Consider the following 25,547-nt stretch of genomic DNA (forward strand, 5'->3'; position numbering starts at 1 on the left):
AGCCTCTCTTTCATCCCACTCTTCCTATTCCCCTCTCCTGCATACGTGTTAACACCCCCCATTCCTCTCCCTCATATTTCGTGTGTATTCCCTTTCGTGTGGACTCTATTCTCCTCTAACCGCTCGTCATCTCTCTCTCTCTCTTTCTCTGTGCGCATTATGGTGTTGTGTCTTGTTGTCTTCCTTCGTTTTATACCCCTGTTTACCACTTTCACTTGTGTTTTCATCTCATTCTTCGTTTCGCCTTTTCTCATCTTCGTGTGTTCGTTCTCCGCCCCGCCCCCTCCCCCTCCTCCGGCTGACCGGTGCAGCGTTGCATTTCCGTTTGTTCCGCGTTGATTGGTAAATTAATTCGCTTCGTCTTTTTGCTGTTTGTTTGCTTAGTTCTCTTCTAACTGTAGGACGTAATGACGGATTTTCCGGAGTGGAGCGCTGGCGAGATCGTTGAGGACGATGTCGGGGAGTACCTGGACGCACGCAGCGCTCGTGCCGCGAGGCTCCCACCCAAGATGCGCCGCGAAGGACGCATTCCGCCCAAGAAGGACCCTAAACTCTCTCCGAGTCCCAAATTATTTATCGGGTTTTTTCCGCTTCCGGAGTGCGAGAGTGTGGATGACGACCTCGTTGAGGAGAGCCTAGACAGCTCGCCGACAGGGCTGTCCCGTGGCAAGAGGCAATTACCTAAGGCGTTGCCACTCCACCAAGCCTTAGCGCAGCCGAAGGGACCGTCTATAGCAGCGAAGGTATCAGAGACGGCGCTGGCGCAGTTGTCCACACCACCTTTGGCTACACGTTGCCGACCATGTGTGGCGTCAACGACCGATGTTTCTGCCACCCGCCGAGGCAGCACAGCTGCTGCTGCCCCCCAGCAGCTCTTGTCCAATGTGACCGCATCAAGAGGCAGTCGGCGTCCCCATGCCACGCCGCAGAACACGGATCCCAACCCCCTTTCTCCGTCAATGTTGCGGCCGGTGGCCAGCGTAAAAAGCAGCAAGACTACGCTGCCGCCGCCTGCCGGCCGCCAGAACACGGCAGGTCAACCTTCTGCACCGAACAAGCGTATCTTGAGGGTCTCTTCGCCGGGGGTGTCTGTGAGCAGCTTTGACAGCAACACCACTTTCGAATGCGATGGCAGTGTAAGTGCAGTTGCTCCACCTCTCTCTGCCCCTGCCGAAATGAGTCTGCCAGCGCTAAGGAATCAGGCGGTCCGTGCTCGGCATGACAGTCTGCGAATGCCCTTCTCTGCTGAGACACCGGCGTCGCTGCGGGCCAAGACTCCATCGCATGCCCCGCTGCGTGCTAGAGCGCCTGGGACGCGCGGGTCAACGCCAACGAAGACCGATAGCGTTGTCGCGTGCAACAGCACTGCACCCGCTTCTTCACACATAGTGAATCCCCATCCATCTTTGTGGGAGCCTGCTAGCGGTACCTACAAGGCTCGTGTTTCGAAGGTTGCACCGACCGTGGCTGCCCCTGCGTCCGCGGGCCCGATGAGGAGCTCCGCGGTAGCGATGAGTGGACATCGCGCGGTGCCGCTCTCGAGCATAGAGCGGAGCACCCCTCTGCATCGCTCCACGTCGAAGCCCAAGAGTGAGCCCGGAGCGTCCGGTGACGGCTACACCTATGGCGGCTACCTTGCGTTTGGCAGAACAGTCGACTATCAGAGCAAGGACACCTTTGCAGGGTCACAGACGTGCACCGTTGTGTCTAGCGTTGCTTCGTCAACGGACTACTCGGTACTGCCGGTAGCGTACGACTCGAATGCGCATGGTGTGGGTAAGACGGGGCCATTCATAGCTCTGCCGCACATCGGCTCCGCTAGGGCGTCGACGATCGCTGAGCTGCGCAATCTCACCGCTTGCACACCTGCTGTACCTGCCGCCAGCGGCCAACGACTCACTACCATAGCACCAGGATCATCAAAACACCCGCGACCCTCACGGAATTCGGTGCCTACTAGCGCCATGGCTTCCCGCACGCAGTCCTTTTCACAGAAGGGGCCCGTCGCAAAATCTGCAACGATCAGTTCAAAGACATCGTTGACTGCTCCTGCTCTCGTTGCCAGCAATAAGGACGCCAAAGTCAAAGAAGAGGTTCACGCGAATAACCTGAACGACAACAGGGGCCCCCTGAACGCTGACAAGCACCGCAAGTCTGTACCAAATAAAGGACGATCGCTGCGTCGGCGCGGCACAGACTTTGAGGAGGTTTGATCAGAGACCTTGTGGCAGCCGCCGCTCCACCCCCCTCCCCCCTCTTCCGACCCACCCTTCTCACACACCCTTTTTCCCGTCACGATGGGTTCATTCCTAACATCCTTTCGGATCCTCGTTGAGTTGTTGACGGCCTGTGTGTGCCGGCATGTGGTCTGGTTGTGGGCGTAGGGTAACAAAAACGACGAAAAGCGCTTTGCCACGCACGTCGTCCTCGTGTACACCATGGGGCTGCTCGATGCGTGTTGCGCAGAGACGACAGAGGGGACACACCAAACACGCAACAGAGAAGAGAATCGCAGCCGCCTCTACCGCTGTTTAATTTGGTGTGCGTGTTGGTGTGACTGTTTTGTTTTCATTCCTTTAGGCGGAAGAAGTGTACCTCCATCCCTTTACGTTAGGTTTTCCTCCATATTTTTTTTTCCCCTTTCACTCGTGTGTGGGTATTTTTTTGGGCATGTAATGTGACCTTGTCTGCGCGCTCCAATTGCATCCTTGTTGAACTACTCAGCTGATCAACAAGACACACTTCCCCCGCTTGACTTGTATCTATGTCTTTCTCATCCTCCCGGTTTTCCCTCCTTCTCCTTCTCTTCTTCTACACCCGTACCTCTGTGTATCCGTTGCTTCTGCGTTTTGAGTCTTATTTCACTCCCACTTAGCATTGCCTCAGACGTAAGGCCATATCCTCTTGTTTATGTGTATACGTTCTTCGCCTCTTCCGCCTTCTCGTTCTTTTTTGTTTGTTTGTTTGATTGGTTGGTTCTTTACACGTTGTCGCTTGTGTTTGGTTGTTGTTGTTGTTGTATGTGTTAGGGATGTTTGCAGGCGTTTTCCGACGTTGGCGGTTTCCTCCCCATCATGCGGTTCAGTGGTTTGTGAATTTTCTTGCCTTCTTTGCATTTAGCTCTTGTTGCGTCATGCCTCTCACTGACTTGGTCTGCAGAGAGCGTCTCGAATGTGCCGAGCAATCGAATTGGTACTCGCGCCCAGTGTGAGTCCCGTGTCTCACTTTACACAGACGTTACCGCACATCCTCTTTACATTTGGCGCTCAGGTGGACTTTCAGAGTGGATTCTCCGTGGTGAGTGCCCAGCCGCAGTCCGGCGCTTGTTTCCATTCGTGTGCCGTGGATGGAATGTTGGTTGTTGTTTGCTTGACCGAAAGTCGGGGGGAGGGTGTATGTGCGTTTTTCTCCCTCTCTTGAAGCAGAGACAGGTGATTTAAGAGTGTCGCTCTCTCGCTCTCGCTGGTCAGTCTTGACGACCTCGCTTTTTTTTTTTTAAAAGCTTCTGTGCTGTGAACGATCGTGGCCCAGATGTTCGGCATGGAATTCGGCGGAGTGGAGGCGAATGAAGCGAACCCTCGTTGGGCTGCTCTCTCCCTCTCTTTCTCTGAGGATTGTGGATGCAGCCTGTGCAATTCCCCCCCTTTTCGACCCCTTCGCGACATCACACTTCAATTCTTCTCCCTTTCCCTTTTCAATATACCACCACGAACGACGTTGCGGTAGAGACGCATGAGCATCACCTCACATATCCTGTCCGTATCGGTTTTCCTTTCGACACTTTTTGCTTTCACTTTTATTTTCCTTCCTATCTGTGCACGTGTGTTTGCTTTAGTGAGTGTGGAGTTTTTACACGTTGTGCTCGTCGTCGTCTCCTATGCATAGCCTACCCATATGCTCCGTCATTAATCGCCTGCGTCTCTGTTCCTGGTCGACCCCGTACCCCCTTCTTTAGTCTCTACTCATCTTTTTTTTCCTTCTGCCTTCATTTTTTAAACTCATTTCCACGTCTCCACTAGATGCATCGCTAAATCTACGTACATATTGACATACTTTCGCCTTTTCACTCGGTGTGGGTACATGCGTGTGTGTGTGTGTGCGATCGGCCTTCTCCTACCAACACGGAGCCTCTCCCTTTTAGTTCTCTCCAAAGTTTCCTCCCCCTTTCTCTCTCCCACTCGCTCATCCGCCTCCCTACCCCCTACTTCGGATGGTAAATTCGAAGTAAAAAATCCAAAAGAGGGCATCGTGGAGGTGCAGTTGTGCTCCTCTTGCCTTCACGCCTTTCTTTTCGTCTCTGTATGCGTGTCGGCCCCCCAGGACACTCAGCGTGCACCACCCAGACACATACACCGAGTCACAAGTAACTACCACTGCATTGGAATCTCCAGCAGTACGCTGTGCACTGTGCTCTCAGGTGTGAAGTGTATGGATGTCTTGATTATCCGGCACGTCTACTTCTGCCTCTGCAATCGCCCTACTCCCGTGATGACGAGGGGCACCTCAGTTCGGTACCCAGGCCTCCGTACTCCCGCCCTGCGTAAGGAATCCAAGCAGTCCCTACCCCTGCCAAATCCCGAACCACAGCCGGTGGTCGCAGGATCAAGTACCTACGACATGGGGAGGTCGGTGCGATGTAGTGCTGCTGATGTCGGCGGCCAGGTCCTGGATGGCGTGGCGTCGGAACGAGCTGCGACAGCGAACGCGCTTGTGCCACTCATGGGATGGGCAGCGTGCCAGTGTGGCGCGTGCGTATCCCGCTCGGCCCTCTGTGCCCAACTGGTGTTGGGGGTGTCTGAGCCACCGCGAGGGATGCACCAGGTGGCGACCGGCATAGCGGGAGCGGCTGTGGGGAGGCCTGCGGAGTGTGAGGTGGGTACAGTTTAGGCAAGTGGCCGTGCTAATAGGACCGAGTCGGCGGATTGCTGTAGCGCGTGTCAACAGCTACTTTGCACGACGCCACGGGCCAATGAAAAGGCTGTGGTGGAGTGACATGTGGCTCATATTTTATCTCGAAATGGGTGCTTACAGATTTTTTTGTATGCCGCAGTCCCGACTGTGCCGGCTTCGTGTGCCTTTTTGATTCTCAGTATATCTTTTTTTCCCGCACAATCCTTTTGTTTTCTTCCTCATCTCATCGTGATGAGGGCGTGGGCTGAGGCGTTTTTCGGTGATGCTGTTGTTTCTTTTTATGTTTTCATTAGCGGGTGTTTGCCTACCGTGATATACGCGCGGTAAAGCTCATGTTCTGTTGAGGCATCTCCAAAGGAGCGCGCGCCTCCGGTCCTGAAAGTCGCTCTTTTCTTTCACTGTCTTAATGATGTTTCCTTTATTGTGTGACTTCACGTATTCGTTGTTTTATTTTCAAATCCTCTTTGTCGTTCGTCTTCTGCCGCTATTCAGGGCATCTCAAGCCCCCTTGCCACTCTCTTATTTTCTCCCACCCTTTGTTGTGAGGGCGTTTCTTCCTTGCGCCGTTCCCTTTTTCGGCTCTTCTCTGTTTCTCCCTATTCTTCTTCACTGAATTTTGCCGTCGTACGTCGTGCTTGCCTTTTGTGTGTGTGTGTGTGTCGGGGGGTGGGTGGTTGGGTGGGGTAAGTGACTTACATTTATGCCTGCGTGCGTCATGAGTGTTGGAAAGATGAATTGCATTTTTCTCCTGTTTTGCTGCTTTATCAATCTTGTTCTTTTTTTTTTCATTTCTCTTTGTTCCCCTACGCGCCTGCAGTGCCGCAAGAGTGAGCATCAGTGATCGGTGCCCGAACTCGAGAGCGCTATCGGGGATGCTTTCTTTGATCACGATAACGATTTTACGCGTTTGGACTTCGGGCTTAGGTAGTTGGCGTGCATTTATGTATGTGTATGTGAACCGGAGCACTTCGGTAGGGTTTTATTTCCATTCGTATCCGTCCCTTACTTCATCAGCGACTCCCCCTTCCCTGTGTGCGTCTGTGACTGATGCCGTACACAGCAATACGAACCCCCCTCTCTCTCTCTTTTGCTCGTGTGCAGGCGTGCACTTGCGTGCGCTCCATTTTGCAAGAGGGAAGGATCGCCACGTGCTGCTCGACAGTCGCACATCCCTCTGTTCGAATGTCCGCGATTGGAGTCGACTTTTGTGGACTTGCAATGCCTTCAATCCTCTCTCCTTCTTACCTCGCACTATTTTTCTTCTTTCTATTGTTTGTCATCTTCACCTCCCTCCTCTCCTTTCCTTACTCGACAGATTCTCCAAAATCGCTTCGCTGTCATGCACACCTGTGTGAGCCGGACCTCTCGTTCTCTTTTCTTCCTGCTGCACGAATAGCTGCAACCGTGGGGCTTTTTTGTTGTTGATCGTTAGCAAACGTCAGCGATACAGTGAACTTCCATGTATGGTGTTTTGCATCTGATAGTCCACAGTTGTCTGTTCACTCCCGCTCTCTTATTCGCCTACTGCCCTTTCCCCCTCTCTCTTACACGAGTTGGCGTGCGCAGTATGAGAGGGGATACCGATAAACACTGTCTTGCTGTCCGCTGAGTTGCTTGCACCTAGCTTGTGCACTTTCTTTCCTGACTCGGGCAGAGAGAAGGCTCTAGACGAACCTTTTCTCTTGCTCTCGCCTCTTTGACGTAGTAGAAAAACACTAGCAACGAAGCGGACGGACGCACACAGCATGTCGTACCCGACGTGGTCACACAGCGGCCGCATCCTCTTCAATGCGTCTCGCGTTTACTATGTGCCCGATGAGCCATGTCTTCCGCCACTTCGATGGATGCCGGAGCTTCAGCGCTTTGAGTATCTAAGCAAGGAAAACGATGAGGATGTCTCGTTGCGTGAGTCGCTGACAGAGCTAGCCGAGGCGTACTCCCAGCTATACCAACTTCAGCCGGTCCAGCAGCAGCTGCCAGCTGCTTCGCTGAGTGGTTACTTGCCGTGCGAGGCGCTCTACGGCGTCCTGCCCCTCGGCGCAGAGAGCAACTCTGCCCTGCTCTACGTCACAGAGAAAGAGTACGTGTGCACCCTGTGCGTAGGCAGCGCGGCACACGACGTGTTCGCCGTGCGAAGACTGCAGTGGCTTTTTTTGCCGTGCGCCACGTCGGCCCTGTCAGGGCGGCGACAGAATGGCCAGTGCCAACGCTATCACCGAGGAAGTCCGCGAAGTGGAAACCGCAGTGGCGGCGCTGGTGGGGGTATGTCAGATGACGCAGACGGTGACACTGAAGGAAATGAATATGGGCAGGCCTGCAGCAACTCCTGCAGCGGCGACTTCATGAGCGAGACAGATGAAGAGGAGGACGACAACGCTGAGAACGAGTCGTACGTGATGGAACGCCTGCCTACCAAAACTCTGTACGACTACCTCGCGGTGCTGAATCGCTTTTGCGAGTCAATCAACGCCGATGGCGGAGGCCAACAAGTCAGCGGCGCCGCAGATGTTACCGCCAGCAGAAACGACAAGGGCGAGCTTCAAAAGCGCGCTTCCCAGCTTCCTGGCATTGTTGGCCCCCCCAACCGCTTCTCCTACTTGTATTACTCGCCGACGTTGGACCTCAGCGCTGATCCGGTACACCTCTTGGCTCTGATCACCCACACCGCGCATCCTCACGTCGACGACGGTACTACATCAACTGGCGGTCGCGCCACGAGTGAGACCACAAACGGCTCGCTGTCGTCGAATCCCAATCGTGAAGGCAGCGGCATGACGACCGATTTGTCCGATCAGCCACGCCTCTCCAAGCGCGCGCTGCAAAGCGCGGCGAGTCATTTGTGGGAGGAGCGGCGCGCGGCTGCCGTCACGCGCCAGTTGTATCAGTGGAATGGCCCACTGGTGGGTGATGCCTTTGCCCTGCCCACCCTAGCGGTGCTACGGAAAGAGTACGCGAGTGAGCGTACGGAGGCGTGCAAGGAACCGTCCTCCTGTGGAGAGTCAAGGCTCGAGCCGTGGAGCTGCGTCTGCGCCGATGAACTGCTGCGCGACAAGCTGACGCAGTGCCAACAACGCGGCGGCTATGGTGGTGGTGCCGTCTCTCTAGCCGCCAGCACAGCCCCAGCCACGGCGTTCTCGTCGTTGCCTCTTTACATACCCTCATACATTCGTGGCCTTGTTGCCCAGACAGAGGCGTCGCCATCCGTGTGTATGACCCTGGTGACTCGCTTGTGCTGCCGCTGGGCCGGAACGCGGTACAACCGGCGCGGCCTCGAGCCTGGGCACAGCGGTGTTGTAGCAAACATGGCGATGTCGTCGCTCTGGGTGACACCGCAGTCAAGGAAGAGTGCCACGTCCTTAACAGAGAAGAGCGAAACCACCTCAGACGCCAGAAGCTTCGCCGTGTACAGCATGCTTCGCGGTTCCGTTCCGCGGCGATGGGAACAGCCCGCGAACCTCTCACTGAAGCCCACCATCAAGATCGCCCCGGCTGGCAGTGCTGCGGAGGATCTAGGGCGCCATGTGCGACTGCTGAAGCAGTGCCTGCCGCATTTGCATACTCTCTACTGCCTCGACACCCTGTCTTCCTCCGAGCTGGAGGAGCCGCTTTCGGAGGCCTTCGCCGCCGCTGTCCGTCGCTACAATGAGGACCTGCCGAGTGCCTCCACAACTACCAAAAGTGGCACTTATCCCCTCACTTCAAGCGTAGGAGCGACAGCCGAAGAGAAGGACGGTACAGTTGCCGCCCTAACGGTAGACAATGGTGAAGAGTCTGTTGGTGCTGCTAACACGCCCACTCGTGACCCCATTGTGTCCCTGGTAAAGTACAACGCAGGGAGGGACCTGAGAAGACTCTCGTATGCCGCGATGATGCGTGAGTGCATTGCCAAACTGGACTGTGCGTGTGGCGCGGACACGTGGTTGGATTTCACAAAGGGCGAAGCATACGCTCCCCGCACTGGAGTCGACAAGGTCGCCATGGGAGATGTGCAGTCGGGGTTACAGAGCAATAACCTGACGGGCACTGAGGACGATTCTGGGCACAGGGACACTGCACCACGTCTCTTGCTGGCCCATGTGCAGTCAAGACTAGTTCGGGTGAACTGTCTAGACTGCCTCGACCGTACTAATCTGGTGCAGAGCATGCTATGTTGTGCGGCGCTGCCGCAGATGATTGACTACGTAGAAGGGACACTGCAAGAGAGGCACCAGACGCCGACGGTGACGGAGCGCTCGTCCCTAAGCCAAGCGAAGCTCGCAGAGGCGTCCTACCGACTTCGCCTGCTGTTCGCTGCGCAGGGCATGGCCATTTCGCAGCTCTATGCAGGCACAAAGCCGCACTTTGCTCCCTACATGCTCAGCGGATGTTATCGTTGGTCACATGTAGCGGCGGAGGGTGTCTTGTCGCTGCGCCGGTGGTACCAACAGAACTTCTTCGATGGTGTGAAGCAGGATGGGGTATCGCTCGTGACGCGGCAGCACGATCCACAGGTGTTCAATGCTGATATCGAGAGCCCCTTCTCCCGCGACCTCAGCGGGATGAATCAGCAGGTACTCTACGGCATTCTGTTGGGTGTCATGCCATTTTTGTACAGCCTCACTATGTGTGTGAGGGAGTCGAGGGGCTTCTCCTCCTTTGTCTTTCAGCTGCACTTCGGCATCTGCGTGTGCTGGATTGTCTACCTTTCTGTGTTGTATAGCAAACTGATGAGGTACCGCGTCACGTACACAAATCGCCCGCTGCTCCTATACACACGCCAGGCAGACTGGTGCTGAAAGACGTGTGATTCGTAAGGAGAGTGTAGAAGCCCCAAATGTCATGGGGGAGAGGCACAGGATGCCTCTTTGCTTGTTCCTTTTTTTGTTTTTCGTTGTGGCATGTGCTCTTTAGCGGTCAAGCGGACAGATAAACTTCTTTGTGTGGGGTACGTACTTGTGTGTCTGTGCCGCTACCACAACTTCGAGCTCGTAACGCAGAGCTGGTTTCTGTTGTTTTTTTTTTTTCGATTTTATTTTCTGTGGCTTCGTACCTTCGTCCTCTTCCAGCACTCACAGAAGTCCTTGCGCTGGGCTAAGATGGGGGTAGTGGCGAGCCGAATTGAAAAACGAGTCGTTGCCCTATCTGTGCGGCTTGTGGTGGTGGTGGTGCTGTCCAGTAAAGTTGTGCGGTCTGGTTTGTGTTTGTGTGTCTCTCGGCGTGCTTAGTACATCCGCCCGTTCATACAACGCGAAAGAGGTTGCATGTACGTTTGTTTCTTCTTGTCTTCTTTGACTAACTTTTGTGTGTGTGTGTGTGTCGCTGAACTCCCCGCTCATTGTCTATGCCTTTCCTTCGCTTTTTCCGTAAACCGGTGAGGATAACGGTGACTTGCAGGAGGCGGGGTAGGGTGGGTAACTCGAGGCTCCACTTCTCCCCACCCCTCAACCTTCTCTTTTTCGTCTTCGTTGCGTCACCTCTGTCATTTCAGCCTGTCGTTTAATGTCTGTTCCCACCCAGTCGAAAACGCAAAATAGCACGAAAAAAATCAGATAGTCGCTCGCGCCGAAGGAGGCTCGCGAAGTGCGCCATTGCCTACACCTCCTAGACGTAGTAGAACCACTCCAAGTCATGCGACGTGATTGCAATGCCAAGGATGCCTATCGTTCTCAGACAAAAGCGCAGAATGACTATTTCGATGCTGATTTGCCTCCTATTAGTGAAGTCGGTATGTCCTCGGAAACGGCAAAACGGGATAGGAGTCACTGATAAAAGCATCCGGTATCACGACAAGCCGGCCCACGTCCCTCTCCAATCAGTACATCTGTTCTCCACTCTAATCGCTCTCTTCACCAACTGCTCTTACTGGCTTCTTGTCATTTCTATCGCCTCTTTCTCTGGCGTACGTCATTCGGTCGTGTGTATGTGTATGCGTGTTTGCTCACCGGACCTTCAGTAACGTACGAAAGAGGCGACAGAAAGGGGCCCACAAGCACACCTTTTTGCTCATCTTCCGCGTTCTGCTCTGCTCTTTTTTTTTTAACTCTCCCCGGAGTCCGTATTTCCTCACCAAGATCCGTGCAGAGCAGCGATTGAAGTCAAGACTCTCTTTGGACCTTTCCCTTCGATTGTGTTACAAGGAACACTACAAAGAGCTCTCCTTCATCCACACACAGGCTCACGCATTGGAGGACAACGACTTCCCTCCTGGTTGCACTTCTCTACCCTCACTCCCCACCCATACAACCATACGCAATCAAGGAAGGCAGTAAAAATACGGGAGGAAAGTGGCCAACGACGTTTCGCGCTTTCCTTCACACTTTGAGCATCGTTTACCCCCTTTCTACAGCACTTCCCTCTCTCATACACTTTTTGGTGTGTGTGTGTGTGGTCTGTCTCCTTCGTGTAAGTGCGCCTTCTGTGGTTTTGTTCCCGCTTGCTTTCCACCTCTCTATTTATTACCCTCAAACTTGCTGCTGCTTGTGAATCGTCTTGTGTGTGCGCGAGCGTGGGGAGGGGGGCATTCTTAGTTTTTTATCTCAGTCTCTCCCCTTCACCCGCCTTTCCCACTGTTTTGCTTTAGTTCAACTTCGTTTTCGTTCTTTTTTTTTTTTTTCACTGCAGTGGTGTACATACACTGCTGCACTGCTTCTTCCACTTGCATGGCTTTCTGTTCCTCTGCATACTCAGCATCGGTGCCCACTTCTCGGTCCATTATAGAATCGCTACTTGTCGCCTCTCTACTCCCTCTCTTACCCACACCTTCTTCCTTCGCTTGCTGTCTACTGTTGCGATGCCGCCTGCGTTCGCCAGGGCCAGCTCGGCGTTCAGCGCCTTTCCAATGAAGACGTACAGCACGCTGGAGTGCGGCTCTCAGCGTCAGATGCATGATATGCTGCGACACACTGTAGAGCGGCTGTGGTACCCGTTCACGCAGGGCCATCGAGGCGCAGACCTCAATACTTACCGCTTTCGCGAGCACATTGCAAGCCTCTGTTGTCCTGGTAATGCCTTCACCTGCCAGGTAAACGGGCATCTAGGTGGCACGCGCGTGTTAGAGGACTTTTTCGCAACAGTACTAAGTGGGTTCGATATTATTCACGCCTCTGTGGATGGATCACGTGGGGATTCGCTCTCGAATCCAGCTGATATGTGTAACTACACGGGCTACTACGTGCTGGCTCACACTCGCCCTTTTCTGGGGTGGATGCCGTCACTCACATCGTTGCGCGGCGCAACTCACACCTCCGTATTACCGGAGGTGGCTATCTGCAACAGTATCGAGTGCAGCTTCAACGGCGCAGCACCAGAAACGACGTCGCGCTCGGCTTTTCTACTAAAGGATGTCGACGAGGCCGAGGACACGAACGCGACGGTGACGATCGGCGGCGAGCTCAATGCGGGAGCGGTGCAGGCCAATGCATCGTCTACCGTCTGCACACTCGTCGTACCCTTCACCATGTACGTGGAGGGATTGGTCGATCGAAACCGCCTCTCGCATATAGTTTTGCGGACCCCCGTGATGGAACTGCTGCGTACTCGCCTCGAGTGCCCAGAAGCGGTGCAGGAGTGCCTGGGGAGTTGTGAGGCGCTCAAAATGTTCGCCACGCTGCGTCGTGCCGGTGTGAAACCGGAGCTCATCACTGCCAAGACCCTCTTAAGTGTGTCGAGGCAAAATGCGACGTGGATGTCGGCTCTTGGCATTCAATAGGCCTGGGGGAAGACCAAGAGGACGATATAGTCAGCTTTGCGCGCCCGCTCCATCTTGAAAAGAAAGATCGGATGGAAGGCGCAGTCGGCCTCTTCTAAAAAGTTGAAACTGCAGTATCCTATAAAAAATAAACAAATTGCCATATTGTAGATTAACCAGGCTTGTGTGTATGTGTGTGTGTGTAAGCTCGAAGCTCCTCTTCTGAAACTCAAACATTTGACTTCAAACGCAGTTTTATTGACTACAGTCATCTCTTCACTTCCGTGGTTTTCCACCTCCAGCCTGTAAGTCCTACTCGATAGTTTTATTTTTCTGCACGCGACTGTTGAAACTCTTACTCGCGTTGCATGGGCTTCCCCTATCGGGTGCGTCCGGTTCTCTCTCTATACCTCATCAAAAACGCCAAGCTAGGAGCTCTTTGTGCGCCGGCACATGGTTGCCCACGAGCCCCTCGCGCTGGATAGACCCGCCGTTGTGAGAGACCTGCCGATTCAGGAGAGGGGCAGATCGCCACTGCCGCCACAGACTCGTGGCAACGTCCTGCCCATCGCGCGGCACCAGCGGGCAAGCCGCCCAGACACGCCCCCCTCTCCCCGTGACATCGACGACAATGGCAGAGGAGAGCAGCGAGATGCCCGGGCAACAGCGCCGCCATGGAAAGGGTTCCGATATGCGAAAATGCAGGCACTGTGCACACGCGCTGCCAGCCGCAGCTAGCATGGTGTGGCGCATCGAGGCCTGGCATGCAGGGGTCAGCAGAGCACGCGTGATGGGCGAAAAAGGCGCGAGGGGATGCATGACGAGAGCGCCCCGAGCCACACCATCGGGCCCTCCAGGCTCCGCTGTGGAGAGCCCTCTCCCTCCCTCCCAGCCGTGCTATGGGACGCCCCTGCTTGCAGCGACTGAGGGAGACATATGGCATGCATGCAGGGCGCAGGGACTCGGAGGTCCCTGACCTGGGGCTGGCCGGCTCCCTCCTCGGGCTCCTCCGGCACGCGCCCGGCGAGGGGACGGGTAACGAGAAGGCGAGCCCGCTGGATGCGTGGCCCGATGGGACGGCGGGGCGGTTTCTCCCAAGCGGCCGAGATTTAGCCGTGGCAAAGGGGTTGGCGAGCTGCGATTGCATGCGTACGGCTGTAGACGTGTTCGCAGCGGAGGGGGTCGCTGAGACTGGAAGGAGGACGGGGTGATGGTGCGGTGTGTCCCTGTGTGCGCACGTGTATGTGCAATGCCTCTGTGTGTCTGTGTTTTCTTACGCTGTGCTTTTTGATTTCTTATCTCAGTTTACCTCTTGCTTGTGCTCAGTCTCCGCTCATTCAACCTTTCACAGCTTCCGTGAAGTGAGTCTTACTGTATGTGAAGGTGTTGGAGGGTCTGAGAACGCATAGATAGAAGGGTTTGTCTTGAGGAGGAGACATGGTGGCCGAAGCGATCTGCATAACAACACACATCGACGCACGGAGTAGCTCATTATGAGGGGCGCTCCGGTTTTTTTTTTCGAAACATGCTGAATGCACAAAATATATATAAATATCTCTTTTTTTTAGCTTCAATTCGAGGGAGGACGATAGAGGAGAGCTGCATGATGACTACCGAATCCTGCCCAGTTTCCTTTCCGCTCTTCACGCCCCTCCCGTTTGTTTTTGTAGGTTTTATCGTTTTGCCTCCTGCGCGTGGGAGAGTGTTGGTGTGTGTGTGTGTGTGCGCTTGGCGTAGTGCGTGTGTTGGTCGGATTTTGTCTTGGCGTGGTCGAGGAGATTTTTGCCTCTTCACTTTTGTGCGACACACCCACCGATCAGGAGAAGAGACGAACAAGTGTGTTTTTGCTGCTGCTTTTTGTTTTCATTTTCTCTTCATGTTCTTCGAGTCCGCCCTCCCTGACAAAATACCCTAACCCGGGCTTTGTGCCGGTTGTGTGCAATGCGTGGGTACGTGCATGTGGGGAGTGTCATCTCGGTCCCTCTGTTGTCTCCTGAGGGGCCCTACACTTCTTGTTGTCGTTGTCTTCACCACATGGTTGTCGTCTCTCCCTTCTTCCGTGTGGCACTGCATCTCTTTCGGCCTCCATCGCGCATTCACCTCGCTTTTATTATCGGAAAGCCTCCGTTGATGCCAGTTGCCTTGTTTCCTCAGCTTTTTTTTTCTGTTTTTTTTTTTTGTTTGACTTCATGTCGTCAATTCGCGTTTGTGTTTTCTCTTTATTCTGTGTGTGACGTTTACCCTCTTCTCGGCTGCTTTGTTTCTCTATTCATTCATCTCTCTGTATTTTCCTTCTGCATTCTCCTTGCACATTCCAATGCCTCGAGTCAACAAGAGTAGAAGCAAAGAGAGTTGTAGGACACGGAAAAACGCAAGCGTTCAGGAAGAGAATAGGGTGGAAGCTCTTATGCCGACCAAAGACTCACGTACGTTAGCATTGTGGCATTCAGTGCCGCAGAGTATGGTGAATGCTTTATATTTGAAATCAGCTTTCCGCGTCGCTACGTGTGTGTGTGTGTGTGTGCGCACGCCTGTGCCTGGTTTGGTTGCTCTTCGGTTTCTTTTTTTCTTTGTTTCTTAAGCGGCAACTCTTGTTGCACGAATGCATCGACTCTTGTAAGCGTGAAGAGTGTTTAGATGTGTTGAGGGAGAGAGGTGAATAGCTAAGGAGAGACTCCGTGGTAGAGGTCGTGTGAGTCGCTTCGACTTTCTTACTTACTTTTTTCTTTTTCTTGTACCTCAAAGAGGCTCTCCCCTTTTCGTTGCCCACTCTCTTGCGTTCCTCACTATCGTCTTCTAGGACTTAGCTAAGCGCAAGTGGGCAGGGTTGTATGCGTAGGTGTGAAGGAGCTCCCCCTCTTTCCCCTCTTTTTTTTTGCGCCTAAACGTCTGCTGTCTCTCTCTCTTTTCTCTCTCTACTGTGCTTGTTGTTGGCAGTTTTCACTTGCTGGTGCTAGGCTTTTTTTTCTCTGTTTCCTTCTTCTACTCCGTCCACCATTTGTTCTTCCCCCTGATGGAGATGATGGCGTTTTGCGTACACCCTTCTCCATCATCGCCCCCCCCTTTTTCTCTCAGGTGCAGAAGCCGTGCCCCATTGGCGGTCTCCTTTCTTTTGCTCTCTTTTCTATCCACTCCTGCGTTTATCGTTCCGCCTTTACCGAAGCACTACCCAAGGCAAGTCATACAGGCACAGAGACGTGATTTAAGTATCGTCGTTGCGGTCTTCCACCCCTTCTCTCTCTCCCCCCTCCTTTCAGGCGGCCTCTTCTCGTTTTGCTGCACTTTCGCTTTGGTGTGTGGTGCTTGCAACGCCAAAAAAGGCTGCCTTTTTTTTTTTGCTTCGCACATTGCTTCCTTTCCCCTCTCCTCAGCTGTACTTCTTCTCACCGATTTGTTTCAGCCACGGTGGACGTATCGTAAGAAGTAAAAGGGCCTTTGTGCTGCTAGCTGCCTTTTTCTGCATTTGCTCACGAGAAGAGTCTCTAATTCCAGCTCACTAACGTAAGCACACATACGCACGCACTCTCATAAAGCGCAGGAAGCCCCACCTTGCTGGAAAAGGAAGAGGTGTGCGGAAATGCAGTTGAGAGTCGAGGAGGGGAAAAAGCTCCATGCTTAGAATCGGAAAAAAAAATGTCACGCAAGTAACGCAGTGCTTTTTGCCTGTAGCGCGACTTAGACCGACCATCTGCAGCATCGTGATATGCAAGTACGTATATCATGTCTCTTTTCTGAATGATGTGCAATGCAGGGAAATGTGGTCCCGCGCAAAAGCAAGCGAGCAACAACAAAAAGGCGCAAGTTTAACGAAGCTTCAAAATTATTTTCAACACGACCACCATCAAGCTGAATCGTACGCACAAGCAACTTACGCAATCATACGGACGCGTGCACACGTGCCGAAACACACACACACACACAAAGACGAATAGAAAAAAGGAGGCACACAAGGGTGAAAAACAAACAAACAAACAAAAAAAGAGAAGCTCCTCCGAATTTCGCGCCGATGTTGTTCTCGCTTGTGTCTCTTCCGTTTCTTATTTGTTGTTTTTTGCTTTTGCCTTTCTCATTTTGAATCTTCGCTTCGCGCCTTTGTTTCTCTGCCTTTTCGTGAGCCAAAAGCCCTGATGAAGGGCACGGACAATCAGAAAAAGTCCAAGAACACCACACCACGAGTACAAAGAATGATGGAGGGGGGACATTGCCTGGCAAGGGGTCTCGATAAAACAACGGCTTAGACACCTTCTCATCTTTTCTTTCCGCTCTTTGTGTGTGTGTGTCGTGCCACACTTCTGCTTTACTGAGGGAGTTGTTGTCATCCAAATTGTCGCTGACACGTGCGCTTCCCCCCCTTTCTCTGTCTTTTCTTTACCTTTCTTCTTTCTCGTACGGGGATCTTTTGCGGGCGATTTCCAATCTGTAGGTACGCCGTTGGATTTCATCATTCGCGCGTTCCCCCTTCCTTCTCTTTCTCAACTTCCGAAAGGAAGCGCATTTTTTTTTCTTTTCACCACCATTTCTCATGAGCGTAAATTCTATCCCTTTTCTGTTGCTTTTTCTCTCCACTCCGAACCTCTTCGTTCTTCCTCTTTTTTTTTTTGTTGTTACCTCTTCACATGTCCCTTTCTTTTAGGGATTTCCCCCTTTTCTGTTGCGGTTCGTGACCCACCCTGTCTTTCCTTTACTCCTTTTGAATGCCGGATAACAGACATGCCCGCGCACATCCTTCTTCTTCCGAAGAAAGACGGAGGTGGCCAAGGACACCAGCACACATAACATCTCTACTGAATTGGTGGCTGGTGTGTCTCATCCCCCATGCCCTACCAAGTATGTTTTTCCCCTTTACGTCCACTTTGTGTGTGTGTGCGCACTTTCTCCCCCACGCCATGAATGTTATGTTCGCATGCGCCATGTGGGCGTATTTACTGTCTCCGAATCTCTATACGTCGCTTCTGATTCTTTTTTTATTTTTCGTTCTGGAGCCCGTTGGCATTCACCATGTTGTTAGCCTCGCACACGCATCCAACGTGGTTTGCAAGCGGTGCTTGCCAGATAACTCAAAGAGATGCGAAAGAAAAAAAGACCATCACTATCGTTTTCTCTCTATTCTTCGTTGTATTTCATGATGTTTTGTGCTTCTGTACTCTTCACTCTTGCCGACTGCGCTTATTTTGTGTGAGGCTCCCGCGTTCATACCATGGAACTCAAGCTGCTCACTTGTTCCGTTCTTATACAGATGTGGTCTGTGCTGGTCATCTTTTCGTCCTATGCACGCGTGTGAGGAGCGCTCTCGGGCCTTGTGGCTGCTGGCTCTTGTTGATCAAGTGAGCTGCTCTTACTTTTTGTTGTTGCAAAGGCGCTCAAACATCTGAAATTTCTGCTGCTCTCTTAACCAGTTTTTCCCTTCCTTCACCGCTTTCCAGGTGCATTTTTCTTTTTATCCCCCCCTCCTCCTCCCCCTCCTTGTGACTCTCGATATCAAGGAAGTACACGAGAGGCTGCCGAAACCACAAAGAACGAAGGTACATTCCACACACGTAACCAATTTGATGCTGTGGTGCCTAGAGGCCTCTCACCAACACTCTTTACTCCGCTGCTTGTCACATGTTTTTCTTTGATTTGTTACTCTGGGTTATCATCATGCTCACATGTAATCATTTTGCTTGTCCTCTCCGCGTTTCACTTCATGTGATACTCTTTTAGTGTCGCTTTTTTTTCTTTCTTTCATTTCTGCAGACCCCTCTTTAAGTTTTTTTTGTGTGTGGGCCTTTGCCCACCTGATACGGAAAGAGTCTCGGCTCGATCACCTACGCAGAAATAACAAAAGGGGTCCAATCAACTGCTCCCCTATTGTATCTTTCATCGTGTTTCTTTTTTTTTCGTCTCTCCATTTTTGCTCTTCTCTCTCCTCTCACCCCTGCTGGACTGTCGTTCTTGAATAAGGTGGTTCTTGTTCTGATGTTCTTGTGTGTGTGTGTTTTTTTCGTCTTGGCTTGCTTCCCTTTCCTTTTCTTACGGTCAAGCCGAAATGCACTTTGTAAGAGCAGGTGAGGAAGACGGATGAGTTTGAGAGTCGATCGGGGTATATTCGTACGGTACGCCAAGAGCAGGATCTTGCGTTTGTTGAAGTCAATTCAATGGAAGGCATCGCACAGCATGCCATCACCCCCCTCCCCCGATCTCTTGTATTCGCTCCTACTACTCTTTTTCAGGCGTGACCACCCCCCTTGCTACCACCAGCGGTTCAAACGATCCGCAGAAGCCTCAGTTCACCTCGCTCCCGAACTCTTCTCCTCCCCCTCGCCCACCGACCAACCCACGCAGGGTGGTTTTCTATTTTCCTGTGATTTCTGCCGCGCCTCATCTGCGGATCATTTTCCTCTCTCTTGTAACTCTGAGCGTCGGAACAACGAAAAACCGTTACCGCCAAAAAAGTAGCCTTCTGCCAGTGGCCTTTCGTCCCTCCCCCCACCCCCACGAAACGTGCCGGGCTCTTCGTAGGTGATCAAGTCGATCCTCCATAGTCATGTGTGAAATTGTATAGGAAGTGGCTCCGTGGTGTGATGCATTGGAGCCAGCGCGTTGCGTCAGCACGAGACTTTGCAGCTGATCTAAATGTTGCCTATTCACTTCCACCTCTTCCTCGTTTCGCCACATTATTAGGCTACTCATCCCCTCTACACTTTTCACCTCTTCGGCTCGCCTCTTGTCTTTCCCTTCTTTTTCCTGATTGCGATCGTTTGTGCGTGCACATGAATGTTCCCATGTTCTTCCCTCCCCCCTCTAGTCTCGTCGCGAGTCTGCAAGACATTGCGCAAGGCTTTTTGAACTCACAGTGGAGCAAACACGCTCCTCTGGCCCTTTCTGTTGCTCTGCTCGTTGCCCTTTTGTTTTTCGAACTGATACCAACTGGTACTCAGTGCACTAAGCGTTTCACTTTCATCACGTCAGCAAGCACTGCGGCTCTCACTTATGCGGTGCCTCTCATCCTTTTCACTACATCCTCCGCAGCTCTAGCGGGGACTCGATGTGTCTTTGCTCTCGTTTCTAAAGCGCCCATTCTGTCATTCTACATGAGCTAAACGCTTCTATACCTGTCGGCAAATCACGCTCCCTTAGCGTCATGCAAGGTAGCTGTTGACACGCGCTACAGCAATCCGCCGACTCGGTCCTATTAGCACGGCCACTTGCCTAAACTGTACCCACCTCACACTCCGCAGGCCTCCCCACAGCCGCTCCCGCTATGCCGGTCGCCACCTGGTGCATCCCTCGCGGTGGCTCAGACACCCCCCAACACCAGTTGGGCACAGAGGGCCGAGCGGGATACGCACGCGCCACACTGGCACGCTGCCCATCCCATGAGTGGCACAAGCGCGTTCGCTGTCGCAGCTCGTTCCGACGCCACGCCATCCAGGACCTGGCCGCCGACATCAGCAGCACTACATCGCACCGACCTCCCCATGTCGTAGGTACTTGATCCTGCGACCACCGGCTGTGGTTCGGGATTTGGCAGGGGTAGGGACTGCTTGGATTCCTTACGCAGGGCGGGAGTACGGAGGCCTGGGTACCGAACTGAGGTGCCCCTCGTCATCACCGGCGAGCACAGGAGAAAGCAACGCGGAAAAGGGAGGTGGGGTGTCACAGTGAGTGCAAGTGAACTGCCATCCACTTGCCTACACATACGCACACACGTACATGCGTGCACATGCACGTTTTAGTATTTGGATTAGTACTCACTGGGATGGCTGGTTGTTTGTTTTGATTTGGTTCTCTTTGCCTGCTCTCTGCCCACGTTCCTTTGGCTTGTGCCGCTGGTCGCCTCTCTCCCTTTCTGTTTCTTGCGGTGGATGGTGCGCGGCTTGGTGGTACAAAGCGAGCCGTGGCGTGTACTTCTGCCGAGGAATTGATTGTTTACCTACCGAATCCGTCACAGCAGGGGGAAACAAAAATGTGTTTGCTTCCAGACAAGAAAGAAAAGCTGAGAGAGTACTGAAAAGAGACTTCTCTTGTACCGGACATAACGACGTGTATATGCCGAGGCCTGTTGGCAGCCTCTTTCCCAATAGCAAGGCAGCCACGAGGGATACGAGCGATGGGGTAAAGGAATGAGCAACCACATGCCAACCTGGTTTGTGTGTTATGTTGAGCGTGTGCAACCTAGCGGCCATTCGAGCCGGGATCGAAGCTCTGTACTTCTCTCCTTGAACGTCACGGAAGCGAGGCAACTGTGTTATCTTCGTAGTAATGTAGCGATGTTGCCTTTTTCCCCCACGCACCCTCTCTTTATTTGTTTGTGTGCCTCTCCCATCAGCATGCCAAAGTTCATTGAGGGCAGCAGAGGCTCTGGAATCTGTGCTGCCGTCTACGAATATTTTTATTACTTTTTGTTCCCGAGAAGCTTCAGTACGTGCAACGTCTTCTGATCGGGGTGATGGAGATATGGACGGAACAGGTGTGAAGTTTGCTTCCCCATTTCGACTTGTTGTGCGCGTGAACTCGCCCTCTCCACCTCGCGCAACTCGTGCGCAACAAGAGTGAAAAGCCTGTGTTCTCGCACCTGTATCCTTCGTTTTCTCTTTTTTCACTCACTATAGCTTCTCCGCCATGTCAGCCGGCATGAAGGGTGTCGCTGCGGATGAGGTGGCGAAGTTCGCTGCACTGCAGAAACACTGGTGGGATCCGACAGGACCGCTGCGCTCTTTGCATCTCTTGAACCCGATCCGTGTGAGCTACGTGAACGACATTGTACGTTCGTATGCTAAGGCCGGCGGCAGCTTGACCAATGCGTCGATCGGTCTCCTCGGCAGCCACGGAATCACACCGCAACATCAAATTCTGGATGTCGGTTGCGGCGGCGGTATTCTGGCCGAGAGCTTAGCTCGTATTGGGGGCACTGTCACCGGCATCGACGCCTGCGCTGAGTCTATCGAGGTTGCGGAGAAGCGTCGTCAGGAAATGGCTGCAAATTTCGGTGCCTCCTCCTCGCCCTCCAACTGGTCCCAGCGGCTTTCCTACCGCCACGTCTCTCTCTTTGACATTGTGGAGCAGGAGAAGCAGCAGTTTGACATAGTCGTGGCGAGTGAAGTAATCGAGCACGTGAGTGATGCACGCGCGTTTCTGCAGGCCCTCTGTGAGGCGACGAGGCCTGGTGGGCTTCTCTTCTTGTCAACCATAGACAAGTCACTGACGACTGCCATCGTGTACATCGGGGTGGCGGAGATGCTCACAGGCTTCGTGGAGCCGGGCACGCACGACTGGCGGAAATTTATTCCACCGGATGACGTCACCGCGTTTGCACAGCGCTTCAGCGTGCGCAAAGTGGACCAACACTACATCGTCACTTACCCTGATTTCTTTCAGTCCGCTGTTTCGGGCGACTTCCAGGTAAACTTTTGCCTTTCGAATAGCGTGAACACAGGGCATTACTTCTGGGCAGGCCGTAAGTCCCCTCAGACAGAAGAGAAAAGGGCAACCATGCCTCCTGGCGGATGATAGGTGCCACACGTACGTGAGCACTGCAGAACGAACTTTCACCGCACTCCCATGAATAGCCGTACAAGTCAATCTGAATCCTACACGCAGCACGCCAACGTTGTTTCTCCTCAGCGGCTGCGTTTTCACGCGTGTGTGTGTGTGTGTGTGCCGTATCTTACGTGGCCTCCTCTAGGTAACGCTTGGCCTCCATTCAAAGGGGAGGGTCGTTTTCTCCAGCGGCCCCCCCTCGCATGGTGTCGAACGCCATAGTGAGAGCCGAAGAAAGTACAGCTTCTCTACATCAAGGCAAACGACCAAGCAGAAAAACGACGAAAGAACAGGCAGTAGAGGTGGCAAACCCTTCTCTCCGTGCGTGCTCACACGGCGCTGCGTCGGTCTTTACACAGAGTGAGCTTTCCACTTTCCCATTCCATTATTTTCACTCTCGGTGTTCTCTTACGTCGAAAAGACTCTTGACTCGCGTGAAGCATGCGGACTCTCGCCCACGGAAACAGAGAGCGCATGTGGTGCCTTTCAGCGAGCATGAGTGGTGGTGACTCACAGGAAACGTAGGTGCACCCATGCAATGCTACTGAGAAGTTGAGTTAGTTTCTCGCTGCGGCCTTGTACAGGATGTGCATACGGCGTAACGTGATGGCTTCGTTGTCACACGGTGTTGCTCATGTGCGTTCCAAGACGAGTTCCCTTTAGCGGTTTCCTTCACGTCCCTTCATTCGGCTTCTCCTAACTCCCCCCCTTTTGCTTCGTGCATCGCATTGGCGTCCATAAACATGCCAATGATGAGCACACAACATGACTATTCTCACATATGTTGCGGAGTAGTTTGAGATTTCCGGACTGAGTCGATATACCCTATCACACGCCTACACACCCACAATACCAAGCTGACTTTTCTTCTTTTTTTTTTACTCGTATTCGGCTGCATTTTTGTGCACCCTCCCTCTCCAGACGCTCTCGCTTGGGTGAAGTCATTGAGTCCGTTGGTGCTACTTCACTGAGAAAAATTCCCCAGTTTGATTCCGTCTTGCTCTTCCACTCGTTTGAGGCGAGCACGTGAGCCGAGGCGACAGGAGCGCTGTGAACGGTCATCCCCATCTGCGTGGACTTCCCCTTTCCTCGCATCCACGCCCATAAAAACAAAACAAAACACGGCTCTACTCAAGGCAATTTTACCCCACAATGTCCTCTAGTATCTCATCTCCGCTGCTTCTGGAGGCGGAGGTCGCGCCAGCACCTCACGGCACTATCCGCTTTGAGGATCTCGGTGAGCCCGTTCAACGTCTCCTGCGATCCCTAAAGGGGGACGTTAGTGATGAGGATATGGCATTACTCGAGTATGTATCCGTGAGGGACATGGCAAAGATCTACAGCGAAATGGCGACGGATCGCCACGTCAAAGAGATTTGGCGGGAACTCCGGAGTGCACTGCAGGCCCGTAAGGAGAAGATGGCGCGTCGAGAGGCAGAGTTGGCGGAAAAGCAGCGCGCGCTTGAGGCGGATCAGAGGGCTGAGGAAGAGCGGCTACGACAGCAGCTGGAGGAGGAAGAGCGCGAACGCATCGCTTCTGAGGAAGCACGGCACCAACGACGCGAGGATCGCCGGCGACTCCGAGCGGAGAAGGCCGCTGCTGCGGCAGCTGCGGAGGAAGAGGTAGCTGCGCAGGCGGCAGCCGCGGCGGAGGAAGCAGCGGAGGAGGCTGCCGCAGCTGCCGAGGAGGCAGAACGGCAGCGAAGGGCAGAAAAGAAGCGCAAGCGCCGCGAGGCTCGCGCACGTGAGCTGCAGGAGGAGAAGGACGCCCTCGCCGCTGAACGCGCCTCCCACGAGGCAAAAAAAAAGCAGAAGTCTTTGAACCAGCAGAAAGACTGGAGTGAGTTTGTGCAGAGTCATCCTCTCGAGTACGCGCAGTCAGACTTGGTGGACGGTGCGCAGCAGCAGCTACCCACCGTGATTGAGCAGAAGGAGCTGAGGCACACTCTCAACGCCCCTCCTGTTGTGTCAGAGAAGCTGCTCAGCCGTACCTACACCCCGGCATGCGGGGCATGTGGTAGCCGCTTTGATCGCCCGCCACGTGAGTGGAACTGCCCAATGTGTAATCGGCGCTACGGGAAGACAGTGAAGGTCTGGCAGCCGGACAACGACACGGACAACTGCATGATGTGCAAAGAGCCCATCGGGCGATGGTCAAGGCATCACTGCCGCAACTGCGGTCGACTCGTCTGCGCCAACTGCTCTGAAAAGAGGGCCATCATCGAAGACTTGGGCTACGACATACCGGCGCGCGTCTGCTACGACTGCTACCGCTTGCGGCCGTAGTCAAGAAGCTTCACGAGGGACTTCGGAAAAGAAGCGATTAGCAGCAGCACAGCGCCCCACTCTCCACAGTGGGGTCGTTCCCACCCCGCACCTCTGTCTTTTTGTGTCTGACTCTTCGACCGGCCCGGATGTACTCTCTGTACCCATGCGCACACGTGTGAATTCACCCCCCACCCGCATGCTTGCAGGCGCACCTCAGCTGCTCTTTCTCTCTCCCCCTCCTCGTGCGCACCTTCTTGCAACTTCGTGCTTTTGCTCTTGACTACATCATCCCGCTCGCGCCCATTTTACAGCTGCGAGACTGTTTTCTCTGGAGTCACGTTGGATGACTCATGGAACTACGCGCGCTGACAGTTCTTCTCGAGGTCCTTCTCCATTGTACTTGACGGCCTGCGTCAGTGTCGGCGCTGCCCTTTAGTTCGTCGTGGATGAGCTGCATGACAAGAGAGTACGGTGCACAAATATGAGTCTGGTCCTTACAGGGTGAGTTCTCTGTTTTTCAGCCTCTTTGTCAGCGTACGTGTTGACGGGTGGTTTCTTTGTCAAAGGAAAACAACTCCCCCGCAAAAAAAAAATGCACCAGGCGCTCGCAAGCCTATTGCATGGTGTTCGTTGTGTGTCACTAGGAGGTAAAGCACCTCTGGTTGTTGTCCTCGCCCCCCTCCCCTTCTCTTCACGCTGCTGGGTTTGGGTGCCGACCACGCGCGTCTGTTTGTATTCATTTTGATTCGTATCTTTTGAAGCATTGCTGTCTTGTTTGCCGTGTTCTTTCCTCGAATACCGCGTGCCTTCTTCCGCCTCCTTCGCCTTTTCCTTGAAAGAAGGGGTTATGTCTCCCGAGGTGGTATACGTGTTATTGTGTGTGCTCTTCTTTCCATTTTTCTGCTTTACATTACGGTTGCCCTCTTGTTTGTTGCGTTTTTTTTTCTTTTGCGCGAAGCACCTGCATCTCTAACTCTCTCACTCATGCTCTTCTCGGCACTGCATCTCTCGCGCGTGAAGCGGGCACTCAATTTGCTTCACTGCAGAAGGAAGGAGAGCAGAAAAAAAAATGTCGGCCGCCATGTTCACCGGGCCCGAGTTCTCCCATTAGTCACATATACGCGCAGATGCGATGTTGTCGGTTTTTTGGTGTCATTGGCAATGCAGAACGCCGGTCGCT

At 53.4% G+C, this 25,547-nt stretch overlaps 5 protein-coding genes across 5 annotated transcripts, besides 3 other annotated features; all 5 read left to right on the plus strand.

The window, feature by feature from the left end:
• Positions 1-407: 407 nt before the first annotated feature.
• LPMP_344090 (hypothetical protein) lies at positions 408-2,213 on the plus strand (the record flags this gene model as incomplete). Its single annotated transcript, XM_010704529.1, has 1 exon — positions 408-2,213. The coding sequence occupies one exon, from the start codon at positions 408-410 to the stop codon at positions 2,211-2,213; it is 1,806 nt and encodes a 601-aa protein (XP_010702831.1).
• A 2,270-nt stretch (positions 2,214-4,483) lies between these two features.
• Positions 4,484-4,991: a repeat region.
• A 1,665-nt stretch (positions 4,992-6,656) lies between these two features.
• On the plus strand, positions 6,657-9,686 carry LPMP_344100 (synaptojanin-like phosphatase, putative; the record flags this gene model as incomplete). The annotated part of the gene is made up of 1 exon (XM_010704530.1): positions 6,657-9,686. The coding sequence occupies one exon, from the start codon at positions 6,657-6,659 to the stop codon at positions 9,684-9,686; it is 3,030 nt and encodes a 1,009-aa protein (XP_010702832.1).
• Positions 9,687-11,680: 1,994 nt separating this feature from the next.
• Positions 11,681-12,598, plus strand: LPMP_344110 (hypothetical protein; the record flags this gene model as incomplete). Its single annotated transcript, XM_010704531.1, has 1 exon — positions 11,681-12,598. One exon carries the CDS (start codon positions 11,681-11,683, stop codon positions 12,596-12,598), a length of 918 nt encoding a protein of 305 aa, XP_010702833.1.
• Positions 12,599-12,979: 381 nt separating this feature from the next.
• Positions 12,980-13,747: a repeat region.
• Positions 13,748-19,621: 5,874 nt separating this feature from the next.
• Positions 19,622-20,157: a repeat region.
• Positions 20,158-21,193: 1,036 nt separating this feature from the next.
• Positions 21,194-22,069, plus strand: LPMP_344120 (3-demethylubiquinone-9 3-methyltransferase, putative; the record flags this gene model as incomplete). Its single annotated transcript, XM_010704532.1, has 1 exon — positions 21,194-22,069. One exon carries the CDS (start codon positions 21,194-21,196, stop codon positions 22,067-22,069), a length of 876 nt encoding a protein of 291 aa, XP_010702834.1.
• A 1,182-nt stretch (positions 22,070-23,251) lies between these two features.
• On the plus strand, positions 23,252-24,385 carry LPMP_344130 (putative zinc finger protein; the record flags this gene model as incomplete). Its single annotated transcript, XM_010704533.1, has 1 exon — positions 23,252-24,385. The coding sequence occupies one exon, from the start codon at positions 23,252-23,254 to the stop codon at positions 24,383-24,385; it is 1,134 nt and encodes a 377-aa protein (XP_010702835.1).
• Positions 24,386-25,547: the final 1,162 nt, after the last annotated feature.

This window comes from Leishmania panamensis (genome assembly GCF_000755165.1).
Source record: "Leishmania panamensis strain MHOM/PA/94/PSC-1 chromosome 34 sequence".
Taxonomy (NCBI): domain Eukaryota; phylum Euglenozoa; class Kinetoplastea; order Trypanosomatida; family Trypanosomatidae; genus Leishmania; species Leishmania panamensis.